Source organism: Brienomyrus brachyistius, chromosome 5 (genome assembly GCF_023856365.1).
Source record: "Brienomyrus brachyistius isolate T26 chromosome 5, BBRACH_0.4, whole genome shotgun sequence".
Taxonomy (NCBI): domain Eukaryota; kingdom Metazoa; phylum Chordata; class Actinopteri; order Osteoglossiformes; family Mormyridae; genus Brienomyrus; species Brienomyrus brachyistius.
The window spans coordinates 24,684,769-24,698,846 of record NC_064537.1 but is presented as its reverse complement, the minus strand read 5'-3'; the positions used below and the strand labels follow the sequence as shown (position 1 = coordinate 24,698,846).

General features: G+C 43.9%; 1 protein-coding gene across 2 annotated transcripts in view; it reads right to left on the bottom strand.

The window, feature by feature from the left end:
* The window catches only part of rhbdl1 (rhomboid, veinlet-like 1 (Drosophila)), a 55,057-nt gene that overhangs the window by 16,909 nt on the left and 24,070 nt on the right, over positions 1-14,078 (bottom strand). For both annotated transcript variants that reach the window (XM_049014564.1, XM_049014563.1), the window contains exons 3-5: positions 13,564-13,788; positions 11,986-12,134; positions 11,347-11,459 (exon numbers count right to left, since the gene is read on the bottom strand). In XM_049014564.1, coding sequence (XP_048870521.1) covers positions 11,347-11,459; positions 11,986-12,134; positions 13,564-13,788 — 487 coding nt within the window. The remainder of the gene's footprint in view (positions 1-11,346; positions 11,460-11,985; positions 12,135-13,563; positions 13,789-14,078) is intronic.

Below are 14,078 nucleotides of genomic sequence, written 5' to 3'. Positions count from 1 at the left end.
AGTACTTCTATCAATAGTAAATATTTTACAAACTCTGTTTACTACACTTGTATATTTAACAATATGATGGAATGAGATATATATATATATGGTTATATATATGGTTTGGGGAAGAAAGCTGAAATCTTCTGCTCTAGGTCTGACACATGTGTTTGGCACTAAAAGCAAAATGGCAGAGCGTTACATTTCCACTATGAGCCCAAACCCTCCGCTTTTACACTCTGCAAAAGGGCTCGTCAACCTGTCATGACCCACGTGCCTGACACGCCCCCTTGGGCACCGCTCTCCCCATCAATCCAGTCAGAGTGAGACTCTAATTGCCTCTGCATCACCCCTCCGAGCTGAGCCCCCTGATTTACAATCCTCCAAAATACTGTAGGGGAGGGGAGCACTGCTCCTGGACCCTCTGCATAGTTCCCTGGCCGTCCTGATTTAAGGAAACGATTACCAGGAACGCCTGGCAAGTTTCACGCGAGCTCAGTAATTTTGTGTCTCAGAACAGAAAACCACTAGAGGACTCTGGGAATGGAACAAGAGCCTCAAAAGGTGGGAGAGGTAGACTCTGAAGAAACGTCCTGAAGACTAGGCAATGGAAAATAGTAGAGTATTACCATAATCTCTCTGCCTTGTACTATACAGCTTCAAGGTGACCTTGTCTGTCTAGAATATACTCCCTCATCCTTCCACAGGCTTATGTGGGGAAAGGCAGAAGAGACACCATAGCCAATACTGAGAGGGAGAAGCGCGGCAGGATAAACAAACAAGCCAGTTATTGTGTTCAGACCTTCAACCAGACCAGGCTTGAGTGACAGGGGTACACGGGCTTTGATCTCCGGCGCCCGTCTCCTCTCTCTTGCTGCTAGGGTTGGTCAAGTCACTGCACGTCTCAGACTTTCAAGGCTGAGACCTGAAGCCTGAGTCACAACTATGACACTCAGACTGATTTATTCAACTTCATGTTCTCCATCTCTGACCGCAGAACCGCCTGTTCTCTCCTATCATTTCTGATGCTAGTGTCAAGCTCTGCTTGACTCCTTTCTCCAGCAGCAAATTACAGAGAGAAGCACCGTCTGCCTGTATCCACCAAGAGCATTAGAAAAAGAAGGGAAGGGGATTGGAATTGCGAGGACAAACAATATTTAGGGAACTTTATTTTAGCTTCAGCCTGTTATTGATGATTAATTTATTATTAATTATTTATTTGTACTGACAAATACCCCAGGAGAGAAATCTGGGGAGGGGGAAATCATGAATAAATACTTAAAACTATAGCTGGAAAAACCTAAGGGGTAATTATTAGAAGCTTCCAATTAGATTTAAGAGCTGCAGATAGAGTTTGCATTACTAATCCTAATATGACGGGGTCTGAAGGCTCAGGAGACGCCTTGCAAAATTATGCATTTTAGCCGTTAATGAAATACCATTGTGAGTCTCAGTGAGCGGGTGTGTGGGTATGTAAGAGAAGTACGGAGTGTGTATTCAGTCTATTTGTGTAGTTTAATGATTATTTCTTTCTTGAAGGTCTTGTGCTATGATCTTGGAAGAAGGCACTGTGTTTGGGAGGCACAGAACCGATTCAGTGTAACGCGAGGCCAAAAAACAAATCGATTTCCCACAATTCTGCTTTGTTCTCAGGTTCTTGTATAGTGCTAATGATCGAGCCATTACCACCAGCCCCGTCAACAAAACAGTCACACTGGGAGTCAGTGGTAGACCGCGGACCCACAATTCATGCATCGTCACAGTAACATCCCCCTCTGAATAGCTGAAATGGTCTCTCTCTTGCTTTGGGCATCTCCAAGGGCTACACCACAAATTGCAACCTTCTCTTTCAGGACCAAAGAATGGAAAATAAGTCACTAAAATAAAACAGCGACGGATGTAGTTACTATCATTAGACCCAGTCAGATAATATGAATGACCTCTAAGTTTAAGGTGGCGATTTTGAACCTCAGAAATCAATGCAGTGCCGCCGAATGTGGAGATTTAATAATCCTGCTGGGTCCCTCATCTGGACATATTGACTACAGGACCTTCTAGAATGATCTCTCCTGAATGCAGCCCGTTTGTGATGCATGCTGCTGAGTCACCAAGCAGACGCCTCATTACAAGGGCCGATTGACAAGACATGAAATACACACAGCTGCCTATTTTCATAAATAAGATTGTCGATTAACAGGCGATTGAATTTTTTTAATGCATATTCATCCTGTTCTTGTGAGCATAAAATATGGCAATAAGACACAGCTTTCTGTAGCACAACAAGACAAATTGCACTGACAGAAAAAAACCAATTAATAACTTTTACCGTGTCACACAATGAGGAGTCGAACAATATATCTCTGCCTATGTCCAATTAATACCTGGCTATTCCCATCCTCTTCGATCAATATTTTGATGTTTTTCCATTCTTTCCAGTGCCTTTTGGTACAACAATCTAGTAGAGCAGAAAATCACATAAAAATACATACTAATGATAGAGGCAGTTGTCCTCTGCCTTAGGATGGGCTGTAATTCCATCCAGCATGTTCCACGTGAGCAGTTATGAAAGGACGATTCTCAGGGATGTGAAGATATAACAGCCTAGATAAGGAAGTATGGAAGCGACGTCTCCTATCAGTGTTTGTCCCTCATGTATCGCACTTCACATCTTCAATCAGTGTTAGCAATGGCTCCCACCTCTGGAGCAGGATAGCAGTGAAACAGCTGCCCATTCTGGTGATGGAAAGGGCGTGAATAAAGCAGAGCTACCTGAGATGGAGATCTACCGAGACGTCATGCTCCTCACCCTTGGAGAGATCAGGAATCCCCCCCCCCATCAAACCACACAAATTTAGCAATGTGGCAGTCCAGCATCGCACAGGCCTAGACTGCAGAAGGGAAGGGGTTACGCCTGAAAGGGGAATCAGCGGCTCGCACCACACCATCAGACACCAGCGGGAAATGGACTTCTGGAAGCCGTAAACAAAGTCCCAAGTCGTTGCCTTCTGTGTTTTGGTCTATTTTTTCCTGAAGGCACCATTTTCTACCACATGACATTACTGGCGAGTGTATTTGACTGCTGTTTGATTTAGGCATCTGGGGTACGTCGAGTGCATACTCTGTTTTCTGTGCGCTTGGAAACGTGCAGCTGCACAAGCTTGAAATAGCCTCGGCGTGTGGAAAAGCAAAGCGTAAGAGCCTGAAGTCCCTTCTCCTTCTACTGAGCATGCTCAGATATTCACCGGCAGGATTCTGCATGAGGGATTCGAGCGAGAAAGCATACCGATGGAGCATTATTGATTAATGTGCACTGGGGGGCTCACATCTCGTAACACCCGGGGGCAGTCAGAATCGGTTATTATCAGGATGAAAAGACGGCCCGGAGCACTCGAGCTAGACCGATTGTAGAAATATTGCCAAGATGCAATATGAATGCGCTACACATCTCAAACATGCAAACGTCAGAATAAATCTGTTTATTACACAAGGAAAATACACCCTTGCCTATAAACATCAGCACAATGAATAAATTATGTTCTGAATACTATAACAAGGAGACAGTTTGTGTTCCTCCATTTTGTCTGAGCTAAAGTAGACTTCTGTAATAACTAGTAGTAATAATAATTAGTGTAGTAGCAATGTCCAGAGCTGGAATATTTTAGAATATTTTAGAGCTTTTTATTGATTTTGATAAATATTATATATAAAATTTATACACAAAAGCCTGTCTCCACATTGCGAAGCCTTCCATAACACACATGGAGAGACACCTGGATACTGCGGCCTGGATTCTCCTCTGAATGACACCTGACGGTTTCTTACCCCTTATAAAGGCATGTGCTTTAACCCAACAGACCCACCCCTATGTCTTCTTTGATCTGGCCTCTTATGTTGCAATGGCATTAGAGTTAACATGATGATGAGGGTATATTAGTCCAGAACAGGACAGTAGGAATATATCCACTAAATATTCTAATCACAGTTTATAATCTGGGATTTCTGACACATACTAAAATAACATCTCAAACAGAATGACCTAATGTTACATTCTATCATAATACATAGACAATACCTTCCTTATAAGCTATAAAAACATCATACTGTTTTTTTCATTAAAAGCAAATGAACAAACATAAGTAATTAAATTCTTTCTTACTCTTTGCATCTTTCCCAGGCCTCATTATATATTGCAACATGTCATTGCACTTTGTACAAAAAAGCCTTACTGAGATCTAAGAAGTCAACCTAAAGACCTGCCTTCCGAGGGTATTTGTCAAGCTATCAACTCTTCAGCCCAATTAATCTTCTGTTAAGACGCATTGTGAAAGACTAATCATGCAGAAACAGACTCGTAGGTGAAGATCATGCCACTGGAAACAGACGAGTCAGTGCACTTTACCCTATTAAACAAAACAGGGCCAACAGCCTTATATAAACCCTGCACAACTGTGTTGACTAGCATATTAATGCAACAAAAACAATTACTTTAGAGCAGTGTTTCCCAATCAGGTTCTTTGTAAAAATGTGGAGTGCCTGGTGGGGAGCTCAGAGGGAGCAAAGATATGGACTGACAGCGGGTCTTCAAGGACTGGATTAGGAAGCACTGTTTTAGACTAAGTAAGAGGAAATTCCGTTAAACATAATATTTCTTGGATCGTGTGTGTGCCTCAGCAGGTTAGAATGCTGTGATCAGAAGGTTGCTAGTTCATTGGTAGACTGTTGTCACCATTGGGCCCTTAACCCCAAATTATTTCAGTTCCCTTCCCTATTGTATCTCACTTTGGAAAAAAGCATCTTCTTAATGAATAAACAGTAGATGATAACTACCTACCTAATTACCATCATCATATTTGCGTAAAAATAAAATGTATACAGACGCTCCTCTATTTAAGAATGAGATACATTCCGAGCGGCTGTTCGTAACTTGAAATGTTCGTAAGTAATTATTCAACATCATTTAAGGGTATACGTCAGTACGAAGAACTAGGATGCTGGGAGTACGCACGCTACGCTGCTGCGCGGCGGGAATAGCGGCCAGAAGTCGTACTAGGCGGAATTGGCGCACAGAAAAAATAAATTGTTGCGGACAGGAAACGGGAGCCTAAGGAACACAATCTGGACTTACAGTCCTCTTCGTTCATATGTCTGAAAGTTCGCAAGTTGAAAGTTCGTAAGTAGAGGAGCGTCTGTATATATTTCCGCAGCTCTAGTAACTCATTCGGAATTTATCGAGAACAGCAGATCTCATTACCGCTTGAAGTTTATGGCCATCTTTAAAATGATGTAGCTCTTATAAGGTGTGGTGCCGAGGCTCACTGGGCTCAAATCCCAGCTCTGCTCTGTGTGTGCAGTTTGCCTTCCCATGGGTTTGCTCTGCTGCTCCGTTTCCTCCTGCAGTCAGGCTAACCGGTGTCTCTAAATTGCCCATAGTATGTATAAGTGTGTCTGTGATGGATTAGCATCCTATTCAGGGTTCCCCCGTCATGTGCCCTGTGTGATCCAGGTACTCGATCCGGAACAGGATGAGGCATTTCGAAGATAGATGGAGGGATGTTGTTAATATATTACGGCAGATCACTGAGACAATACAGCTTTTGTTTTATACTGCTGCAAATAACACTGTCCAATATTGGAGCTCCAAATCTAAATGGCTCTTTTCATGACTATTATTTTTAAATATATTTGCATTAAACCATTTCCACATAACCCACTGATCTGTTTTTTAAATCTCTTCGCTCTAACAAAAATTGTAGGACAAACTATTCAGACAACAATAATACAAAATGTTTATAAAGAGATAAAAAGAGGGCAGTGTTCGTTCGTGAGAAATAACTTGGAGGACTCCAGGCAGGGCATCATTGTCAACGCTAAAACAATTAAACTGAGGCACAATGAAACGTGCACAATGGCTTTGACTCCCACACCATAAATTGCACAATTTCTTATTTGTAAGTGGACAAATGTAATCAATTACATAAAACACTATAAAAATGTTTATCTTTACAGACAATATACTAGAGAGTGCTAGAGCTTTTATAACCTTAATTCACTGGCATACTGTAAGTTTATTATTTACTTTCCATTCAAATGACTTGCAAACCTGCTTATCCATATTATCTGGTTTATCACATTAATCTTTTTTGTGACAAAGGTATTAATTAGCATCGCCTCTGGCTCTTTCTGTGGCCTGCATGGGTTAGAGACTCCGGCCTCTATCTCAGCCGTATTACAGGACAGTGCAGATAGAGTACGCCCTGCCTCACGGTTACTGGTGGTATACACTCCAGGCACACTGCGACCCTCTACTGGAAAAGTGGCAATGGATGGATGGATGGATGGATGGGAGGATGGATTATTTAGTGTACTGGAATGCAGTATATTTTTATCTGTTGTAGGATTATCATTACTACATTTAACTGGCCCTGTTATTTTCCACAACAGCATGGGTACAGCACCCTCCACATTTATTGTAAAAATTTGTAAAAAGGATTAGAAAAAATCCACCTTTAGGTGAAGCAGCTTCATGTCACATTGATAAAAATCCAACCTTTCATTAACATAAATTCTTTCCAAGAAAAAAAATCCTTCATCAAGAAATAATTTTCTTTAACAAAAACACATGTGCCAGGATTATTGACATCCCTGGGAATAATAGCACAATGTAATTTAAGCATGTTCCCCCTGTAAATTGTACATCTTTGAATTGAGTGGAGTGAAAAGGAACCTTCAAACTGTAATCCACGACTTCCTGAGTAACTGGGGTGCAAACATGAGGAGACACAGATCCCAAATTCCCTTAGTCATCCATCAACATAGGCAAGATAAGAGAACATACAAACCAAATGAGGGAGAAGTGTGTTGACCTTATAAGTCAGGGAATGGGTATTAAAAAATAGGTACTCGTCTTAAAATGCCCATTTCTACTCATAGGGCAATAATAAAAAAGTGCACAACAACTGTAACTGTTACAAACCTGCTGTCATGACCTGCCTGTATGATCCTCCTGTGTGCCACGCCTCCTCATCAACCTCGTGTGAACTCCTGATGGTTCTCAGCTGTGTGTGTTTCCGTCCCTGAGCTTTGTGTATTTAGTCCGTGTGCTAGACTGTCTCCCATAGGTCTGTCATTAACGTTGCCTGTGAGTGAAGTCTGTGTCCCGTCAATAAACCCTGTTCGCTCGCATCTACGACTCCCTTTGCTTGCTTGTACTGAACTCGCCGTAACATCTGCCTGGAAGAAGATCCAAGTTTATTTTTCTCCCACATACAGTGAGGAGGATCAAAAGAGAGCAAAAAGAAAAATCCCCAAGGATGACTGTTGGTGAATTACAAGACCAAGTTATATCTTGGGGTTACCACGTCTCCACTGCCCCCTGCATGCTAACAGATTATTAGGAAGGTTTGCCAGAAAAAGCTTTTTTTGTCAGTTAACCACAAACTTAAGCACCTGAAGTTTGCGAAACACTACTACAACTTTGACTGCAACCAAATTCAGTAGTCTGAAGAAACAAAAATGGAGCTTTTTGGCAATAAGCATAAGGTGGGTTTGGCGTAAAAATAAGGATGGCTGTAATGAAATGAACCTTATCCCAAATACAAAATATGCCGGAGGTTCTGTGAGGATGTGAGGCTGTTTTTCCTTCAAAGGCCCTGGAAACCTCATTAGGGTACATGGCATTATGGGGTCCATGAAATACCAGGGCATTTCAAATCAGAATTTGGCTGCCTCTGCTGGGAAACTAAAACTGGGCCTCATTGGATCTTCTAGCCGAACAATGATCCTAAGCACATGTCCAAATCAACACAGAAATGGCTATCTGACTGCAGAATCAAGCTTCTGCCATGGCCATCTCAGTTCCCTGACCTGAACCTCACTGAAAACCTGTGGGCTGAGCTGAAGAGGAGAGTGCTGAGGAGATGGCCGAGGACCCTGGGTGATCTGGAGAGATTCTGTAAAGAGGAATGGTCTCAGATGCCCTGCTCTGTATTCTCCAACCTTATAAAATGTTATAGGAGAAGATTCAGTGCTGTTATACTGGCAAAGGGAGGTTGTACAAAGTATTAAAAGCAGGGGTGCCAATAATCGTGCCACGTGTTTTTGTTGAAAGTGATTATTTCTTGATGAAGGATTTGTTTTTATTTATTTTTATTTATTTAAATTTATTTTAAGGAAAGGTTGGATTTTTCAAATTTTTTCAGCGTGATATGAAACTACTTCACCAAAAGGTGGATTTTTTTCTAACCCTTTTTGCAAATCTTTACAAGGGGTGCCAATAATTGTGGAGGGAGCAGGAAAGTAAACTGGCCTGTGTTTAGTAAAGGGGGCAGAAATAGTGTCAGTCTTTCAGTGTTTGCCTGAACTCTGTCCCTCCCCTGGGCAGCCTTCTGCCGCTTGACCCCAGCCCGACTTCCTCATCCTCACCATTTCTACCCGGCTGGCAGAGTTTGAGCTCTTAATTACGGGCCAGGCCTGATGGATCATTAGCCCTTAAGCAACACGTCTGCAAACCCATCTTCCTGTCCCATTGATCTCTCCCTCCCCCCCCCCCCCCCCCCCCCACGCACGGGCTCTCCCGGGCATTCAGCACAGCCTCCACTCCTGGTAGCTCCATCAGTCAGTCGATCACTGTAATGCCCCTCCCAAGGCATTCCTCAAACGCATTACAGGATGAATCTTCCCTGTGCATCCCCCATTTTGCACTGAAACAAAGGAGCATTTTTCATTCACAGGAAGGCATGAAAAAGTGTGAAATTACTGAAATACAGCAGGACCTTTTAAAGTTGAGGATTTAGGTCAGAATATACAAATAAGGGTTGCTGTTAAATATCTCCAATGACGAATCCAAAGCATTAAACAAGGAGAAACAATCTAGCTGGGCCACTGGGTGCCCTACTTCGCCCAATATGTTGTTTTGTAAAGGACACAGAAGGCGAAAATAAGACAATATACATTTGCACATGACTTTTTAAAAATAAAACATACTGGTAAGTGCAGAAGCCGGCACAGCTAAGCTTACATTCTGGTACTGGTGTCACCTCCTTGAAAACAGATCCTGTAGGATGCATACATGACTGATGGCAGCAATGATAAACACTTTCTCCATTACTGGCTGTATAATCAAGGTCAATAAGTTAGAAAGGAATGCAATAAAACTCACACACGGCATTGACAGCAATTAAAGAAAGGAATATTCGCTAATCAAAGCAACAAAGATGGGTACAAGGTCGATGGCAAAGTGATTTTCATTGCCTCCGATTTGGAAATGGAAAAAGCCCTTTCTACGTCTTTCAGAACATCAACGTAGAGGCCGCCTTTGATGAGGATAAAGAGAGATGAGACCTGCTGTCAACAGACCCTCCTAGTGCTGGGCCGAATTTGAGAGATGCATCTCCGGCTCTCTCAGCTCGAGTGTTTACCAGGTCTGCTGTTCGTTGTGGGAGGATGTGCGCCGAGTTGCCTTTTCTGTCAAGCCTGCGCTCTTTCAGTACGACGAGGAGATAGAACAGTGCTCTGTATGTGTCATTAGCACATATGTGCAACTACATTTACATGCCTATTCAAATCGCCATCCAAGTGAAAAAAGCTTTGGGTCAGAGCACAGGATTAGCCCGTACCCCGAACCCCTAGAGAAGGTACGTCTTGCTTAAGGACCCAGTGGTGATTTGATTACCCTAAACTCTGCATATCCAGTGCCCTTTGGAAGACCCCAGATGAGAGATGTTTCATGGAAAACCATGGGTGGAATTTGGGGGGAGCAGTATCACCCCTCAACCCAGTCTTCTGAATCAAAATCTCAATTAATTGGCCATTTTGACATCTATGTTACATTCATGCTGCTACATTTCGTAAAAGACATAGCTGTCAGCCTACATTGGGCATGTGTGCATCAACGCAATAACCAGTAAAGTAGTTGCTTTTTGTGCAAATATGCAGCAGTCACACATGTTGTTTAACTGCAACAGGGGAAGCGCCACTGAAAGCAGCACCTCCATATCCGCCATGTTGGGATACTGTTTGTTTCCGTGTAGGGTGATCAGGTGACCAATCAGACAATGAGGATCAACTAGTGGGATCAAATCAAGGAAAGGCCACATGGTGAGTATGGCCCAATCAGGATGCTTTCAGAGTCTGCATGTTCATACGTCTCCATTTTCACCCATCCACACTGCAATGTTAAAACTGAATTTTTAGAAGTATATGGTTCTGAGAGGGGCGGCGTGGTGGTGCAGTGGTTAGCACTGTTGCCTCACACCTCTGGGACCCGGGTTCGAATCTCCGCCTGGGTCACATGTGTGTGGAGTTTGCATGTTCTCCCCGTGTCGTCGTGGGGTTTCCTCCGGGTACTCCGGTTTCCCCCCACAGTCCAAAGACATGCTGAGGCTAATTGGACTTGCTAAATTGCCCGTAGGAATGCATGTGAGAGTGCATGGTGTGTGAGTGTGCCCTGCGATGGGCTGGCCCCCCATCCTGGGCTGTTCCCTGCCTCGTGCCCATTGCTTCCGGGATAGGCTCCGGACCCCCCGCGACCCAGTAGGATAAGCGGTTTGGAAAATGGATGGATGGTTCTGAGAACATTATCAAAACTCTCCACTTCTCGGGGCTGAAAACTCTGGGGTAATGTGGATGAAAGGCAAAAAAAAGAGACTAATATCTACATTTTTCAACAAACACGTGTGGACGTAGCCTATGCCAGTTGGAAAAAAATGAGACAACTTTTCGCACATTAGGTAAATTACGTTTTAAGTGTTTCACCTGGCTAGCTATCATGCACAGTCATGACGGCTCACTAAATTGATAGTGCTGTGAAGTTACCCTTGTTTTATATCATGGCATTTTTCACCTTTGCATAAGTGGTTTGTTGATACCCTATAGGCAGGCAAAGTGATAGATTGTGTGTGCATTAGATACGTGCGTTATCACATAAGGTAAGCAGAATGCCTTATTTTTTTGCTCCCCAAGTGCAAACATCAAATTTCGCCTATATGGGAAACTATCAGGACATATCACCTTGTGGGGCTGTGAAGATAAGTGCCATGCAGGGGGGTTCAAAATAACTAAAGCCAGATACAATTTTTAAAATGACATTTTTAACCAGCTTTAGTTTAAGAATGCTTGTCAAAGTGCGTCAATTTAATGTCGTGGAGCTTTACAGCTTTGTTCCGTAACAGTGACCACAAAATTGACTTCAGGATAAGATCAAGTGTATTTGTATGACGACTTCAAGGAAAATGAAGCTATTATCCTTGTGACAAGCTGAGCAGGAGCATCATAAACCCGGGCCGGTGACCGCCGACCATGAGGATGTGGTGTTGGGTTACCCGACAGTGTGGACGCGTGGTGTCGCCGAAGGCTATAGCGACTCACCGGCCACCACCCCGGCCATGTAGAGCAGGCTGATGCGCAGGATGCCGTGGACCATCTCCAGTGGGACGCCGATCATCAGCTGCAGCAGCGCGTTGAAGCCCAGCTGTTCCAGGCTAGCCGGTGGGGTAGAACAGCTACGGTCACTGTGGATATACTCACTCTGGCTACACGCTGCGGTCCCACATGGGCTGGATTTACAGAAGCCCACTGCGCTACCGACAAAAATAGTTTATCTCTGTTTTAAACACATAGTATCTCAGTATAAACACAAACAGATTTCCCATGTCTCAGCTAATAACCTCCGCTTTGAGAGAGAGAGCGCTAAATCAGATCAAGCAATTAATTCAGTGAAGTGTTTAAGTGCTCAGGTAGAAGCCAGAGCATCCTCTAGGCCTCTCTGCAAACATTCCTCATTCCTTTAATAAGCTACATTTTTTAAAACTTTACTCAGTGTCTCCTGCAGCTGAACATGGACAATAAATCTAATAACTGAGTAAAAGAGGTTTCGCTTAGCTGCAGGCCTGACCTTTCCTCCGGGATGCGTCACGCCCCGCGGTGGCACCTTGCCAATTTCCTGGATCTATTTCTGGGGACCGCAGGCTTTTGTGGTTGCCCGGCCTTTCCGATCTGGTGCCTTACCCTACGTGCATGAACATGTAGCTGAAGAAGCGCCACACTTGGGCCCGGTGCCCAGGGTGATACACCAGGGGGCTCTTCATGAAATCGGGCTGGTAGGTCTGCAGCACCCACTTGTTCAGCATGATGCCGTAACAGAGGAACACGATGATCTGCGGTGGGCAGGAGAAACGCGGCGAATCAGGGATAAACATTAAAAAAAACGGGACACCACATGAACACAATCATCTATAACAGCCAGCTGCTGTAATTGTACTCTTATTACGGCTAACACGGTTCAATAAATTTAGAATATCAAGTCACTTAATTACAGAGTTGCTGCTGTGTAATTACTATGGGGCAATAAACATGACATAGCTTTATGATTGCGGATTTCAAAACATTTACTTTTTCATTATTATTCATATTTTCATAGGCTCAAGAAAATATGAATGAGGTTTCAAAAGCTAAATAAATGATGAAAGGGCTAAAGTATAAAACAGGCAAAATTGCTGTTCTTTGCTTTGATCAGCATTTTATCAGTCACCTTAATCAACTTCACATCTGTTTCCCATCACATCTGAATTTTGACCGCAGCAGCTCTCGGAACTTCCCTGGTAGCTCAATACAACAGATTCCCCCCCCCCCCCCCCCCCCCAAAAAAGTCAATTTCAGAAATTGAAAATCTTTCAAAAATGGTTTCTTTTGCAAGAGAAGATACAGATTTTGAGCGACTATTCATTTATTTACCACTGCAGGGAACCTTTTTTAAGAAGCGTTGAAGTGCTTGCAGAAACATAAAATGGAGATTTTGCCTTGTCTGCTTAGGGACAGGCTTGGAATTGGAGATATCAAGGGAGTTTATGCTTCTGAAGAACCAGGATCTCACAGCACAGATCTCTCCCGCTTCTCCATGGTGTCAATAAATGGAATGGATTTACTGCACTGTCTGGGAGGTTCTGCTGGTACCACAAATGGATGACTGGATCAGTGAGCTTGGATCCAGTAGGGAGCAGAGCACGAGGTCACAGAGTGACCCTTAACACCCAATCGACTTGGTACCCTGTACTGCCAATACAGACCTCCAGATTTATTGCTGTTTCGCAGTTTCTTTGTGTGTGTGGGAGCTTGGAGTGGGCTATTGAAAAACTTAATTAGAGTCTTCTGGTTAAAAATAGTCGAGTTGAACGTGCACTACTGTTTCCGTGTTTGTGCGCCACGTAGTAGTTTCACAAGTAGGTGGTGCTCCAAAAATTGCCAGTTCCAGTCCATTTCTGTTTCAAAGAATTACACCTTAAAATGTAAGAGTATAAACCATGAAATGGATCCAAGAGAGACCTCCATCCAGAGATCTCCCACCAGAGAACTCCCTCCAGAGACCTCCATCCAGAGATTTCTCTCGAGAGAGACCTCCATCCAGAGACCTCACTCCAGAGATCTCCCTCCAGAGATCTCCCTTCAGAGACCTCCCAGCAGAGACCTCCCTCCAGAGATCTCCCTCCAGAGACCTCTCTCCAGCGATCTCCTTGTAGATCCTCCCGTTGCAAACTTAGAGAGCGCCGTTAAGCATGAAATGCAAAGGCAAACGCACAAGTCTCTCACCTGCACAACCGTGACGATGGCCATGAAGACAGGCGGTGGGCAGAGGCGGTTCTGGTGGAAGTACCAGCGTCGGTCGGTCTCGCAGGGCAGGATCTCGTAGGCCACATAGCGCACGAAGCGCTTGTAGATGCCCAGGCCCGTCTCGTCCAGCAGGATCTCGCGCTGCAGCGTGCGGCGGCCATTGGCAATGGCCCTCCGAAAGCTGCTAGAACGTTTACTGCTCATCTGGGGGGAGGGGGAGAATAGGGGAGAGCGTTGACAGGAGCTGAGAGAAGCGTTCACAAGGGAGAAGGATAACAGAACATGGGATTTTAAGAGTTTAGCGCTGATCTATGTTTAATGCTAGGAAGCGTGCTCCGTTATCCCCGATTGGATGTGAAGATGCCCGCTTGCTGCTGTGAGACAAATGCCTTTAATTCACACCGGGACTCTTGGGATAAAGTTTCAGACGGAAGATTCGAAGCAGCACGGACAAGCTACTGGAAATAAAGGGGAGCGTAGCAGACAAAAAAAAT